The sequence below is a fragment of the Rhinichthys klamathensis genome, unplaced genomic scaffold (assembly GCF_029890125.1).
Source record: "Rhinichthys klamathensis goyatoka isolate OS25496 unplaced genomic scaffold, OSU_Roscu_1.1 h1tg000059l_1, whole genome shotgun sequence".
Lineage (NCBI taxonomy): Eukaryota > Metazoa > Chordata > Actinopteri > Cypriniformes > Leuciscidae > Rhinichthys > Rhinichthys klamathensis.
The window spans coordinates 1408157-1424785 of record NW_026606604.1 but is presented as its reverse complement, the minus strand read 5'-3'; the positions used below and the strand labels follow the sequence as shown (position 1 = coordinate 1424785).

General features: G+C 37.4%; 1 protein-coding gene across 2 annotated transcripts in view; it reads left to right on the top strand.

Annotated features, from left to right (window-relative positions):
* The window catches only part of oxsr1b (oxidative stress responsive kinase 1b), a 53981-nt gene that overhangs the window by 11396 nt on the left and 25956 nt on the right, over positions 1-16629 (top strand). For both annotated transcript variants that reach the window (XM_056248853.1, XM_056248854.1), the window contains exons 2-3: positions 6384-6496; positions 15426-15534. In XM_056248853.1, coding sequence (XP_056104828.1) covers positions 6384-6496; positions 15426-15534 — 222 coding nt within the window. The remainder of the gene's footprint in view (positions 1-6383; positions 6497-15425; positions 15535-16629) is intronic.

Sequence of the window (16629 nt, the reverse complement as noted above, 5' to 3'; positions counted from 1 at the left end):
ATTCAAAATAGCTAGTTAATGCATGATACTGGAAAGTAATTGAAGGCTAGCATTACCCTTTATCTCCTCCTAAACTCCCTCATGAAGTTAGCATCCTTTCTAATGGGACATCAAGGAAGGAGGAAGAAATGAATAATTCAGATTTTATAAACCTCGGATCAGATACATTTGGTACTTTTCAGTCTGCAGGCACTTGTGGTCAGATCACTGTCTGTGCATCTTGGTATTCTTGGTAAACATTTGGCTGAATTAATCAAATGAATCAAACAGAATGAATCAAAATCCTTGATTAAAACCAGGCGTATTTCCTCTTTTTCTGCCGGTAATTAGGGAAGCAACTACACAACATCAGCTTGTGGTTCTTCATTTAATTTTTCTAAGGCCCGTAACCTGGTAACGTAATATTGAATCATTCGATTAAGAAAGCAGCAACAGGCCTCAGTAGAATCCTGTTGCTGTGGTGCAGATGTACACAGAAGCTCTCACTATTTTCCTTTTAAATCAATAGACGAGCCTGTGATTTTTGACTAGGGCGAAAACTTGAGAACAGTAACATAACAGCACTTTATTGCACCCAACACACCTGCAATATTAACGTCTAATAACTGACCATATAATGTCTTTGATATTCACAGGTTGTTTTCAGTACTTTATTATGCTTATATAATAAAGTATCATGACTTAATTATATTTGTTATTGGGTTGCTAGGCTGCTTTTGCTGTTTTATTACTTCCCTCAGTGTTAGATATTTGACACGTTTATTGGAGACAGAAGGAAGTTAAGAAGCATCAACAGTTAGAGAGCGCTTAAACAAGTATATTAAACGTTTGACACTAGCCGTTCAAAGGTTTGGGGTTAGTACGATTTTTTTAATGTCTTTGAAAGAAGTCCCTAATGCTCACCAATGCTGCATTTATTTGATCAAAATAGATTAAAAACGGCGATATTGTGAAATATTATTAGTTTAAAATATCTGTTTTCTATTTCTATTTTCTATGAGTTCAAAAGAACCGCATTTATTAAATAGAAAACTCTTATGACATTTATAATGTCTTTACTGTTACTTTTGAAATGTAATACATCCTTGCAAAATAAAAGCATTTATTTATTTTTTAAACAAAGACATTTTTTTTAGAACAGTAGCGTTCACTGATGATCCAAAAGTTTAAAACATTATGACCACCTGCCTAATATGCCGTTGGTCCTCCGCATGCTGCCAAAACAGCTGTGACCTGCTAAGGCGTGGACTCCACTAGACCCCTAAAGTTGTCCTGTGGTATCTGGCACCAAGACGTTAGCAGCAGATCCTTCATGTCCTTTAGGTTGCGAGGTGGAGCCACTGTGGATCGAACTTGTTGGTCCAGCACATCCCACAGATGTTCAATTAGATTGAGATCTGAGGAATTTGGAGGCCAGGGCAACACCTTGAACTCTTCATCATGTTCCTTAAACCATTCCTGAACAATGTGTGCAGTGTGGAAGGGGGCTGAAAGAGGCCATTTCCACCAGGGAACACCATTGTCATGAAGGGGTGTACCTGTTCTGCAACAATGTTTAGGTTGGTGGCACGTGTCAAATTTTCGTCCACATGAATGGCTGGACCCAGGGTTACCCAGCAGAACATTGACCAGAGCATCACATTCCTTCCACCGGCTTGTCGTCATCCCACAGTGCATCCTGGTACCATCACTTCCCCAGGTAAACGGCGCACACGTACACGGCCATCCACATGATGTAAAAGAAAACGGGACTCATCGGACGAGGCGACCTTCTTCCACTGCTCCGAGGTCCAGTTCTGACGCTCATGTGCCCATTGTAGGCGCTTTGGACAGTGGACAGGGGTCATCATCATCATAGACACTCTGGTTGGTCTGCAGCTACCCAGCAACATTTGCAGCAGTCTGTTTTGACACATTCCTCCCTAACCATCATTAAACATTTTTGTGCGACTTGTGCCACAGTAGACCTTCTGTTGGCTCGGACCAGACGGGATTGCCTTTGTTGCCCTTGTGCATCGCAGAGCCTTGGGTTTGTCGCCGGTTTGTCCCTCCTCGGACCACTGTTGGTAAATTCTCACCACTGCTGACTGGGAGCTGCTGATTATTTATCACAATAAATCACTGTAAAATGGGGGAAGCGAGGGTGCACATTTAGCCTACATATAGACCAATGCTGTAGGCTTGCCGCGGTTGACGGTGTTACCTGTTTTAAGCCCCATCACCGGTGACATCACTTTCCCACCGTGACACCGCGATGTCTTGACTTTTTTAAAGTATTCGTTTTTGCTAAAATATTTATTATCAATTATTTAGTTCAGAAGAGAGCATACATTATAATTAAAAACTGAACTGCGCAGTGCGTGCCAAGAGCCAGTCACGTCACAGATCAGCAAGCATCAGGATTCCATTTAGCACGTGTGGAGATGAGAACGAGTCAAATTACAGAAAAGCAAGATAATGGCGGAATGTGTAATTTATTTAGGCCTGTTTTATTTTCTTATTCGTTAATAAACGTTTTATGGTTCTTATTTGTTTGGGCCCACAGTTTGACGATTTTCAGCCTATGCATGGGGTTATTTTTATTCGTTCGTTATGCTAATAAAAGTTCTGTCTATAAATAAAAGTTTTATTATCAGCGAGCCGAGTTGTTGTTTTTTGTCCATTCAAGCAATTGACGCTGAATTGCCAATTGACGCTTATTTCGAAAGTGAAAGTATAACGCGCACGCATTTAAAAGCTATTTAACCCCCCCGCCCCGCCCCTCACGGTGACACCGGGATTACCGGTGTTGTGACACGACGATTAACCGGTGGGAAATTTTCCTCACCGCGGCAACCCTACAATGCTGATGATTATTGCCATGAAATAAAAATGGACAATTCTTATTTTTATGGAATATTGCAGCATTTAATTAAAATGATTTATTCATGCACATATTTTTTAAAATTCTCTCTTCTCTGATGACATGTTTAGTCATGTTAACCATCCAGTGGACAAAATCAAGTCCCACCCTACATTTTTTTTTTCTTGTTCGAGAAGCCGTTTTACTTGAATATACATCACAATAGGGAAGAAAAGACTATTGCAACTTCTGTTTCATGCCAACTTTAGTACATTCTTTCCTGAATAATCCCTAACAACCGATTGTTTGTTTGTCTGTAGGAATTTATACTTAAACTCATGTTGTTGGCACAGGCAACTTAATCTTTTCATCTTTTCTCCTTTAATGTATAGCATAGGGTCTCAAATATAGCTCTCTGATTGATGAATGGTGAACATCCCGGGTGACCTACTGTATTATTCACAGCTTGCATTGTGAGGGCCAATGCTGGGAGTGGGGACCAACATCCTTCTGGAGGCCAGGATGTGATTAATGGGATTGCTGTCAGCACATTTTAGTAACATTTTGGCTATACTACTTCAGCTCAGTCTCATCATTGTGGTTCAAATTCTCCAATGACTGTGTTTGGCTGTACACAAACTAGTCAAACCAGTTCAGTTCAGAAAATGAGAATTGTTGTCAGATTTGATCCCCTAATCCATGGTGCCCTGCTGGTGCAATCAAAATGCTAAACAATGAGGTTTTTGTTATTATTAGGCCATATGGAGTTTGAGTAGTTGATTAAAGATGATTAAAACAATTCCCTCTGCCTCATACCAGCATAATAATATGTCATTTATATTCAGCTCGCAGTGGAAACATAGGTGCTTGCTGATTTACGAGGGTCTTGGGCCCCCGTAGAGTCTTGTCTTCTATTATTCAGGGTGTGCGGACTAGGACAACCTTGCGTTCTCAAGGATAACGGTCTCCAGAAGTGTCTTGTCTGCTTTCTCTCCTGTGCCAGTCTGTGGTGCCATGAGCAGAACCTCATTAAAGCACTCTGGAGATTAACCTCTGCAGTAAAGTTGAAAGCCAAGTATAGCGCTCAAATCCTTCGACTTATAGTCTGTTAGGATTTAATAGTCTTCTCGAATAAATGTCCAATGCTGCAGTGACAGAGGAATGTTTTGATTTAGCATTTAGCTGTCAGCTTTTCTTTAACACTTTCCCAGGGAGTAAGTGTCATGGCTAGAGATAGATGTTATTGTTTTTAATGAGCAATGATCTTTGTAAAATGTCTCATAACCAATATGCAGAACCAATCATTATTGTATTCCTGCTTTTTGACGGTAATAATCATTTGTCATTCATACAACAAAAAAGTATAACAATTTTAAAATGACAAAATATGCATTGGTGCAGCATTGGTGACAATTTTAAATATTATTTTGATTAATATTTTATTAGTTTTAAATTAATTTATTTGTAATGAATGATTTAAAAATATATATATTTTAGTGCTGTCAGAAAAAAACAACCTAATCACACATTTTTCTGTTTAGAATTCACCTAACATTAAAATTATATTTTTAGATTTTAATACATATTTTTACATTGAATCTCCAAATTAATGTAGAAACAAAATAAAGTTGGTGTTTATTTTAAATGCAGGTTTAATGGCATCTTTTTTTTTACTAAGTACTATGAGTGAAGGCTCGTGATACCAATACGGCATTGCTTGACTTGAAGTCTTTATCCCTTATGATGTTGTATTTTGTAACGTGACGGTTTATACCTGCTCTGAGACACATCAAACTTGCAACACTGTATTCGCGTCCAGCGGTAGACTGAAGAGGCATAAAACTCCCGCAATGTCTCATTTAAAAGAGACGCAGAGTATGTCTCGAAATCACAATTGTTCTGTCTTTGGCGCAACAAGTCACTGAAAGTGTTAACTGCCCATTTAGTTGTCTTTTTCGTATTGACCTCATCTTTGTCGTCTTCGATCTTATCTAGCTCTGTATTTTCCCTCAAAAAAAAAAAAAGCCTAAAACGTAGGCTATCTAAGTAATATACAGTAGTAGGCTATTTCGTTGTCAGCCTGCCTCTCCAAATGCAAAACTGACATTAACAAAATGCAATAATGCAGTAACAGCTGAAAAAGTACTTGGGTGTGTGTTTTATTTTATATTTACCGGTCAATAATGCAATCGCTGCTGTCTGTCCCATAGAAGAACATGACAGCCGCGTATGTTTTGGAACTATTGGGGCTTACATGAACCACGTGACAGCCATCGCGGCGACATCCGAGAGCGTCGTAACTCTTTCTCTCTATGGCTCTGAGCCTACCTAACGTTTTCATATGTGTCTCTCTCTCACTCTTTTGCAAGTGTAACTCTGTTACTATGGTTACCAATGTTTATAGTAGCGGATTAATTTCGAACTGTAATCAAACTGACTGGAACTACCTGTGCATTAAACGGTTTTACTGCACACCTTCCAGCCAATCAGAATCGAGTATTTAAACAGGCCGTGGTATAATTATGAAATGAAAGCCAATATTTAATATAGGCTTATAAATATAACAATTTTTAATTTAAGTGAACTTAAACTTCACATAAACCCAATAAAATACATGCCACATTTAGCCGTGCCTTTAATATAGTGTTGTAATGTATATAATATTTAGTGAAGTTTCTGTTGATATCAGCTTTTTGATCTCGGTTTGAATAAGAGCTGTCAGTTAATTTTTTCCCCACTAAGTTTATTTTGCACTTGAAGTAAATTGTTAAGTTATTGTTATAATCCCATTAAAGTTTATATTCTTAAATTTGACAGATCTTCAGTTAATTAAAATGTTATTTGGATATATATCAGGTACAGTACATGGCAAATTTTCTCAAGGAAAAAAAAACTCAACTTATGCTGTAAACTATACAGGGAGTCAGTTGGTACAACATTACTATAATATTGAAGGTTCAAATTAACTGATTTGTCTGCAAACACTTAAATTACACTCAAGGAAGTTTTATAATAATAGTTATAATACTAACTTTACAATCACATAATTATATTTCTATTCCAATTAATTTTTTGACATATAAACATTTAACTGTTGTTTGTCATAACTTGACATGCATTAAATATTGAAGAACATTTAAAATTGTAGTGAATATGGTGCACATATTCAGCAAAATGCTCCTCTCTAGTCTAGAGTTAATTTTTCTAGCTGACTATCGAGTTTATGGTCACTGAATATGGTTTTTCTGAGGTAGGCCTAAATGTGACATTACATGACATATTTCTTACTAGCTGTTTTATTGACGTCTTTCGCGGTTGAAACACTGAGCGATTGACGAGACACGATACGGATTTCGGTAGCGATCGATTAAAATCGAGAAATTGATATTTTTTACCCAGACCTAATATATAGTGTCACGCTTTATGTGTAATGTTTAACCTAACAGTCAGTTTCTCCTCTTCATTCTCCTATCTGTCACGACTTTATGTCCCATGCAGCTCCTGATGTTCTGAGTTTAACATGCGTTCTTGTGTGTTTCAGGGAGTGGCGCTACAGCTGTGGTCCAGGCTGCCTACTGTGTGCCCAGGAAGGAGAAGGTCGCCATCAAACGCATCAATCTGGAAAAATGTCAGACAAGCATGGATGAGCTCCTGGTATTGAACTTGTTACCACATACTTAAATGGCACCTGTTGTTGTTTAGTTTGTTGCGTTTGAAGATACAAACGCATGAATGGAAGTAACATGGGTTGTGAATTCCATTTCATGTCGACTTACGGTTAGAGACATTTATGGGAGTTTCACATGTTCTGCTTAAATGTATGAAACCTGTTGGGCATGATCCCATCTTTGGAACATTTAAAGGCTGCATATGAGAAATACCTCTCAATAAGTCATGGCTCATAAATGCCAACACCTTTTATGAGCTGACAGTGAATAATGACCATACAGGACTGATTGTAATGTATGGACACAGCGTATCAACATTCAGTAGGCTACATGTCTTTGGGCAATGGGAACAGATTTTTACATATCGTCGCTTTGGGTAGAAACCTTGTATCTCCATTTATTTATTTTTTCATAAATCATTACTATCGGGTTACCCTTTACATCTGTCTGTGGGTTTTGCAATTATCTAACCAATGAAACATATTAAAAAGAGCTTGTGTGACTAAACCTCGTAACTCCATTGGATCCTCAAACTGTCGGTAAAACCTAATCCGCCCCGCCTCGTGAATTCAGTGCTGCACATATTTTTGGACCGTCTCTGCTTGTTTGCAATGCAAGGGTAAATAAAGAACTGGTTCTTTGAATAAATAGTGTTTTCTTTACTCAATAAACACTATATATATATATATATATATATATATATGCTAATGCTTTATGTATTTTTTGAGGAGCAGAGAAGAGTGTCTTAGTCTAGCATTTGTCCTATAGCCAGTTTTATCTTAAATAGCCTGTCCGTAGCACTTCGTCTTTAATAACATGGGCTTTTTTTGGGCCAAATGACAGAAAAAAACTGAGCGCCCACATAGCTCGAGTAAACTTTATAACCTGTAAGTTGGTGAAACCTTGTAACTCCATTTGAGCTTGATTTCGTTAAAATGTTAATAAAATAATGACACATGCAAGTGTCTGACCACATATAAAGCCACACTATCAACTTTCACAGCGCAGTGTTTGAAATACAGGGTTTTATTTCCATTTCCTGAAAATGAGCATTTTTGGAGATACAAGGTTTCTGCCTGACATAGTTAAAAATATTGATTTCTCGATTTTAATCCATTCTCATTTTGAAGAACCAGTATCGATTAAATCCCAATAATTGATCTTTCAGTCTATGCTGTTTTCAGTTGATGAATCTCTCATCCAATAAATCGCAATAAGCTTTGTGGCTTCTGATATAAAACAAAGTCTTAGCTTTCAAATTCTGTAGATTTTGTTGTGAAATTCAAACAATAAATACTGCTTTGGCGCTCTTTAATGTGTCGTGACAGATTGTTGTGGCGCCTCAGTTCAAGCGGCACATGAACTGATTATCCTATCCGCTTTACTACTAATTACAGCTTGAAATATAAACATGAATGAGCATCAGAAAGATACAGTACAACTTACAGAAATCTGTATCAGAAATCTCAATCAGCGTTTAAACAGCCGAAAGATGGAAAGAGCTTGTAAACAATGTTACATTTACCTTAGAAAAAACATTCAAAACATGTTGGTCTGCTAAAATAATTTAACCAAGAGATGCACTGCATATCATTTAATTTTTACTTAACCTGTTCAATATTTAATGTATTTTTAAATAAATCTGTTTTTATGACAGCCACCATTTAAATGTTTATATTTCCAAAAAACGAGTAAAAACTAAAGTCATTAAAATGTATTATTATAACGTTGTTATTATTATAAAAACTTCCTTATGTGAAATTGAAATGAGAATCAGAAATATTTCATGTGAGGAAAAGAGCTAACACATGGATTCTAACATTTCCAGATTGCCTGGAAACCATTATTAACTGGACCAAAGGGAATCCCTGTGTTGTTTTCCAGTTTTATGACAGAGTTTTTATTTCCTAGTCAGAATTTTCCCCTTGCAACTTCTGTGTGAATCACAACATTGACTAATTTAAGACTTCATCCCAGTCATTAAAGAACTTAAAGAATCTTCCAGTTCCAAGGGCGTTTTCACACCTGGCTCATTTGGAGTGTTTGTTTCGGAACCTGGTGCATTTTCTTTTTAGGTCGGTTCATTGAGGCATATATGAACACAGCAATCATGCTCAGATCCGCACCAAAACAATCGCTCCGAGATCGCCTGAACGAGGTTGTCTCAACCTGATTGAAGGCAAACTCTGGAGCGGTTCGGTTGAGGTGAGAGAGAAACGGATGACGCAAAGGAACGTAAACAAGTGAACTCTGACCAATAAGACAACAGTTTTACTCGCATGTGACTTGCATAAACACATTTTGATATGCTTTGACATGTTGACTTGTGAAAGCGAACCGATCCAAGAAGAAATGGCAACATTAAGTCCTTGTTTCGGAACAAAGCAAAAGATTTACAGGTCTGAAAATCCCTTAAAACACCAATTTCTTTTGAAAGTTTCCCAGTTTTTGTACACCCTTGTCAAGTTCAAGTTTCCATACACGAGTCCTAAAGTTTTTTACACACATCCTTTCCCCTTCCCATCTTATTAATTTCATCTGTCAACTCCTCAAGGAGCTCAAAAGGTCATACTTTTCCTCGTGACCAGGCGGAGCCGATTTCGTCGTTCACTGGGAAAGCTCATATTCCTGATTTACAAGCTCTCTGCGGGAGGCTACCAGAATCTCAGTTTTTCCCATATCCAGGTGTCTTACAGAGGAGTTAGAAGTCGTTAGAGATGTTATCCCTAGTCCTGCCCTCATTGATTTCAGAAAAAAAGTCTGTAAATGGAGACTTTCTTCCAGCTGAACTGAAGTAAACCCTTGGGAATGACTTGGGTGAAAGCTAACAGGAGATTTTTGTAGAGTTAGGGTCAGAGGGAAAATATGCAGTTCAGGTTTCCTCTGATGCTTTCTTTGCCGTTATGATATGCTGAGCGCTCTCTTAAACTCAGAGGAGGCATTAAATTAAAGCCAGATTGCTCCCGTAATGAGCGAGAGCAGCAGGCGGCTATTGCATGTAATCTGCATCAAGGACTGCACTCGGAGGAAATTCCTTCGAGGTTTGGGTCAATTTTACTTATGATCAGGCCAATTTGCTGGAGTATAGCATGCTTTAGTTCTTCCCAACATGCAGGAGCAGCGAAAAAGAACAGGGCAATCCAAACAAGTCACAACGCAGAAGCTGTGTGACTGTTGTGGTGGGAGGAACAATTTTCCTCTCTGACTGAGCTGAGATCCTGTCAGTGCCGTTGACGTCAAGCTGAATCTATAGTGAACCCACTGTGTACCACTGCAGCGTTTATTCTACGGGGACTTGACAAGGACTTCTGAAATCACATGACTTCAGTGTCTGCCAATTGTCCATCAGATGACGGTGGTTAAATGTGCTGCATTTCTCCTAGATAGATTAGCTGTCATATATACAATATATTCAAACTACATTTTCAAAGATGTCCGACTTTTGAAATATATGATGGTTTGGGCTACACAGTTATTATATTACTATTCAGTATTATATTATTTTTATATTACTATACTGAAGCAGTACGATATTATGTTAAATGTATATCATAATCATTTGTTAAATGTTAATCAAAATTACGTTGAAAATTGAAATTGAAATATGGTCAAATGCCTTAATTCAGTTTTATGCAACTGGACCAAATGCTAAATATTACTGTTGTATAATAATTTTAATATTCAGGATTATTATATTTATTATTATTATTATTATAATTGGTAGTATTAGTATTACTGTTAAAAAATAGTAATAGTTGTTGTGGTCATTATTATTCTGTATTAGGCTATATTATTTTTATATTAATATACAGAAGCTGTACGAAATGTTAAATGTTTATCATAAATATTTATTCAATTATTTAATTGCAATTATAGTCAAAGGTCTTCTTCAGTTTATGCAACTGGACAAAATGCTTATTATTATTATTAAGTATCAGATCATTTTTATTTTACTAAACAGCAGCAGTATGAGATGTAATTGTAATACTTGTCAATAGTCAATATGTTTTTTGTTTTTCGCATCCCTTTTTTATCAATTAAGATATCTGAAATTTATGTAAATGAGATAGTATTTTGATGAAATTCTGGAGAGCGATTTTCCTTTTACGGATCTTAAAGGATATGTTGTGCTTTTCTGAAAGTGAATCAGCTAAATATCCTGCTGATCTGTTTGTATCTGATTTTCGAGTTAATGAAAAAGGAGCTTGTTGAGAGAGAGAGAGTGTGAGAGTGTGTGTGTGTGTGTGTGTGTGTGTGTGTGTGTGTGTGTGTGTGGGGGGGGGGGGGGGGGGGTGTTATATGTTAAGTGAATATGTTTAAGAAAATGCACATAGATGTGTGGATAGTTTCGATGCATAAGATTTTAAATTAATAAACAAATTGACAAATGTTTACCCCAGGCTTTAACATAAATTTAATGCAAATATAAATGTATAATGAAGAACAGCATATATAAAGTGAGAAATTTGCCCTGAGGAAGAAGGAAAGTGTTGTTTTTTTTCCACTGGGTGTAGTGGCAGAAAGGCAGTGACATAAGCGCAGACAAAGAGTCTCAGTGCTTTTCTTTGCTCATTGTCCTCTGGACGTACACGAATCGGGTGGCAAACAGTCTCTTGATGTCACCCTCCCTGCTCAGGCTATTGTTTTTGTCTCTCTCGGGTAGACATCGGCCAGCCACGCTGAGATGACCCTCGGCTACTACTGTGAGAATGCAGATGGAGCACTAGCCATTGAATGTCCAAAGACCGTCCAGTGCGTTATTGTTTTCATACGCCCTCAAACTGGTGTCTATCGTGGAACTGGACACCGCCTTTGTGGAGCCAGCCAAAGCTGACTAAATTGTTGAATGAAATCCAGCTTTGGGACAGAGGGGTGGGACATACCCAGTGGCCCACTGTTGGGGTGTCAGTGACCCTACAGTGTTGGCACGGGAAGAGCTTTGTCTTGACTGGTATACATGATTGCACTTGTAAATTAATTTTTTGGGTCAGTGGAGAACATGGCTCATGTTCATGGGGTCATTTGAGGATTCAACTTGGAAAGTTCAACTGCCATGAGTTGTTTTTCAGGAACTTGAAATGGCCTGTTTTCTTATTCATTTTTTATATTGGAGGGGACTGCAACCCGACCCTTTACTTGAAGCAAAGTGGTGCACTTAATTACAGAATGGCTGTATTTTTGCTACATTTCATTACCAAACTTGCATTCAAACTATAGTTAATTTAAGACGGAAGTGTTTGTGTAAATTGTATGCAGACTTTAGAACAGGTTTAGTTGAGTTATGCTGATCTACTTGAGTTTCTGCCATTTCTGTCTTTCCTGTAGTGTTGGGACTATCGAGTAGTGATTTCAAAAGACTGTTAAAATTTGGCTGATTTACACCTGACTTAAAGAGGACCAACTAGAATAGGTTTTCATTCTTGAATGTTCAAAATACATTATTTTTCACATATTTTACTTTATTGCAGCACCTCTTTTTCCAGTCTGACAGTAACGATCTGTTTAGTTCCTGTCTCTATGAAGCCCCTGTGCTCTGATTGGTTGGCTGGACTGGTTTCTTGTGATTGGTCAACCGCTTTGAGATTGTTTCTGAAATGTCACTCCCCTTACCATAATCGCGAGTTTTCCAACTCAAGTTTTGACTAATGCAACTCAACCAGATCTCGCCCCTTTTTTTGCGTATGCCTTGGGTGGGAATTATTTAAATGATGAATATTGTGACGTGTACTAGAAGAAAACTCCAGACTACAGTTTCAGGGAGTTCAGAAACAGGGCTTACTGATATATCTCCCTTTGTAGTGGACTTTGTGCTTTGTAACTGCAGATCTTTTCATGTTCAAACAGCAACATTACACACTAAAGTAAGTTGAAATGTAAAACCGAATAATGTAAAGAAATTCATCCATGTAAAAAAGTTGTTTTCAAAATAAATGTTTATTTTTTTATTTTATAAAATAGAATAGCTTGAAAGCTCAGGTCCCCATTCAGTTTAATATTAACAAAGCAGCATTAGACTATTATGAAGCTCTGCATTGTGGAATGAACAAGTATATACTCATTCATTAGCATCAAGCCTGCAATTTTTATTTTATTTTATTGATTGCTTTGGCATGCATGTAACAAATTGAACAAGACTAGGCCTGACAGCTAAAAAGAAGTGGCAGAATTGCTTTATAATATCATTAGTAAGCCCCCACCATCAAATGACTTGGGGAGAACTCACTCAGAGTGATGGATTCGGGCGCAGTGCCAACATTACCTCAGCTGTCAGTCTCTCCGAGCTGCAAGAGTTTCACTTTAACTGCTCCGTCAAATAGAAAGACTAGCAAATAAACAGGGGATAGAGAAAAACGACTTGTTTTTCCTTCTGTCTTCGATTGCTAAAAAAAAATCCATCTAGCATCCCTGTTTTGCTGATGAATATTGACAGTAACCACATACACACCTATTTATTTGGACATCGTGGTTATTTGGAACAGGCTGTAAGGCAGTCAGGTGAAGGTGTCGTGGTGTTTATAGCACTCTTGGATTGATGTTGTTTATTTTTACAGTTTGTGCGTGCTTTGCGGTCGGTGAAAGTGGCTGGAGGTGCTTCATATACGAGTGAGCTAATAAAAACTACTAGTTCACCTGAAGTACGTAAATATCTGCACTGAACCTGAAGATTTGCCAACTGTGCAACTGAGCTAGACTTGTTTAAACATTAATCCAGATCTGGAATGGCACCATTGTGAGGCACCTCAGTTATTCGGTTAAGCCATGAGGCCCAGTGCATTCTGGACCACATACTATGTGACTGTATGTATACACAGTAAATGCCTTATTGAGCTGCTTCAGTCTGCGACAAGCACATGAACTGATTCCAGTGTTTAACGCTGTCTTTTTAAAGAACAGGGTCTCCGCGGGTCCTTAAGTCTTAAATTTAGTTTTATCAATTTTATGACACCAAATTTAATAAAAGACTTGATTGATTATTATTTCTAGATGTCTTAAATGTCGGGATGGAAAACCAGGAATCGCAATATGGCTTAATGTAATAAACTTCAAAAGGCTACAATTTGATTAAATAAAATGATTTGATGAAATGGCTGTTTGTGTTTATATCAGTCATACCTGCAAACTCTTTCGGCAAGGAAAGTTTTGATGGCATTTTTTTTCCCTCCATATTATTACCTCCATAGAATTCCTAATAAAACAGAGCTACTTTGTTTACAGAGGTAACCGGAGAAACCACTATTTTTCTGCTCTTCCATCATCGCTGTCTACTGTCTATCTACTGTATTTGCATTTTCTTTCAGCACGTCTTCCATTTTGTTTAGATCAATGTAAAAATCAACTCATAATTTTACACATCTTCCACACAGTGTTGCATTGTTAACAGGTGGATCGGTTGCACTTTATTTAGCAGTACGTGCACTGCCAAGATAGTACTGAATAATATACAGTAAGGTAACTACTTGGGTTAATGCTAGGTTTAGGGGTAGGTTCAGGGTTAGTACCTAGTTATTACCCAGTTATTGTAATTACTACAATAAGTATACAGTACATGTGAAACATGACTGTAAAATAAAATTCTACCGGTGGATCAACAAGAAGCTAATGTGCATTCAAAAAATGTAGAATAATACGGTTCTAGAATAATATGTATAATCATATTTTATATGAGTCCATTTATCATTTTAATTCCTCCCTTTTCTTAAAAAATGGTTTAAAGGCTGAAATGTGATGTTTATAATTTTATAAAACTTGTTTTTTTCAAAACTTGTATTATTTGAATGGCAAAGTTGTTAACATTTTTAGTCAGTTTATGGTTTAGGATGTTGCCTTAACCTTAAAGTCCCTGTAAAGGCAATTTAAAAAAAAAATTCTAAACACATTATAAATGTTAGAAATGTATTGCTAAAACATATTACAAAGACTGTGAACTGTGAAGTACTGAATTGTAGAGTTAGACCGTTAAACAGTTTTTCACCATTGCAATTTTCCGGATTTTTTGGGCTGGGCTAAAACGGGGCTCGATGACGCACTGGAGCCCCTGAGCTCCTGGACACGCCCCTACTTGATGACGCACTGGAGCCACTGAGGCTGTCCGCTCCCCTAACAATATAGAGCACATTCACATCAGTTTTGCCACTCAATCTGAGTTACGGTCTGTACTATTAGTTAATACAGCAGCCTACAGATTGCTAGCTAGCTATGCCTTCGTCACGGAAATGCGTAGGCCTACTACCTGGATGCGATCACCGGATCACATACAAAACAGATCGGTGTCCTTATTTAAATTTCCGAAAAACGATTACATCAAGAAGAAGTGGATTAATTTTGTGAAGAGCCAACCTTGATGGAGAGCTGAGGATCACTGCCAAAACCCGCCTCTGTAAGTGATCATTTTACACGGGATAGTTCGTAGACAACTGAGACATTCACTGATAATCCGTTGTTCTCCCGCCTCGGCATTCATCCTCCCGTCGCGCCGACAACTGGTGCCATCATCGGCAGTGCGTGCCCACCGTGCGAGCATCTATTCCGGCTGTAGAGTTGAGTGTGGCGACGGCAGCTTTCCCGCGAGTGGGCGTGGTTTCAGCGCAGCCAGCGGACACGCCCCCAGCGTTTGAGAGCAGAGACTACTGCTCATTTTTTCAAGATTTTGATAGCTTATTTTATGTACTTGCTGGCTTTTTTTATCATTCAAATTTGGCAGGGTGGCTAATAACACATTTTTCTGTGATGTGACAAACTCAGAACACATACAAAATTTTGACTTTACAGGGACTTTAAAAGCCTTCAATTTGATTTTAAAAAGCCTGCAGATGCCTTGAAGGAATCAGATTGGTTGTTTCATCCAATTTGTGAATTATTTAGAAAGGAAATTGGTTGAATCAGGTTAACTGTGGTTATTTCCCCTCTCTCTCTAGAAAGAGATTCAGGCGATGAGCCAGTGTCACCATCCCAACATTGTGTCGTACTACACGTCGTTTGTGGTGAAGGATGAGCTGTGGTTGGTCATGAAGCTGCTCAGTGGTGGTAAGTCCTGCCCACCTGTCCTTTTTCCTCCAATCACTTAATTTCCAGTTGGTTGCATCCAAGCACTGAAAAAAGCCATTCAGTTATGTCGATTCCAATTTTGATGCAACATCCTGTGTACTGACAGGACTTGATTTGGTTGATTTTTGATGGCAGCATCTGAAGGAGCTTTGAGAGAAGTAAAAAAAAAAATGTAAATCAAGTTTTCATTTTTATAGAAAAAGAAGCACTGTAGTTAACAAATATATTTTTTTGGTGTAGGTCATCATTAGACATGACCATATGATGTCTTGTGGAAAAACACATATCCGTTATCATAGCTACCTGATCATTTCTGTGGAGGAGATATAATATCCAATAAACTTGCTGTTCTAGAAAGAAAAATGATTAAGAAACAAACAAAAAAATATATAATTAATCTTCTTTAAAAGCCTATAAGAAAGCTGCTATGAATATATGCAATTCACCAACATCATACACCACAGTTCAAAAGTTCTGGGTTGGTACGGTAAAAAAAAAGAAAGTATTTTATACTCACCAAGGCTGCATTTATTTGATTAAAAAATAGTCAAATATGACTACAATTTAAAATAACTGTTATTTTAAAATGTAATTTATTCCTGTCATGGCAATGCTGAATTTGCTGTCATATGATCCTTCAAAACTCCTTTTAATATGGTGATTTGGTGCTCCAGAAACATTTCTTATTATCAATGTTGAAAACAGTAGTGCTGATTATTATTTTTGTGGAAACCGTCATACTTTTTGTTTCAGGTTTCTTTAATGAATATAATGTTCAAATGAGCTTTTTAAAAAAAAATTTAAATAGGATTTTTTTTGTAACATTATAAATGTCTTTGCTGTCACTTTTAATTAATTGAATGCTTCCTTGCTGAATAAAACTATTAATTTCACTTCAAAACAATATCTTACTGACACCAAAGTTTGAACAGTAGTGTTTATTTGGTCATTCATCTATCAAATACTGTTTGACACACTAAATTAAGTCTTGCTGAGATATATTGATGGTTTCTCTTGGTAGTAGAAATAAATGTATGCGTTTGTATTTCAGTTTTTGAGTGCTATATTGGGATC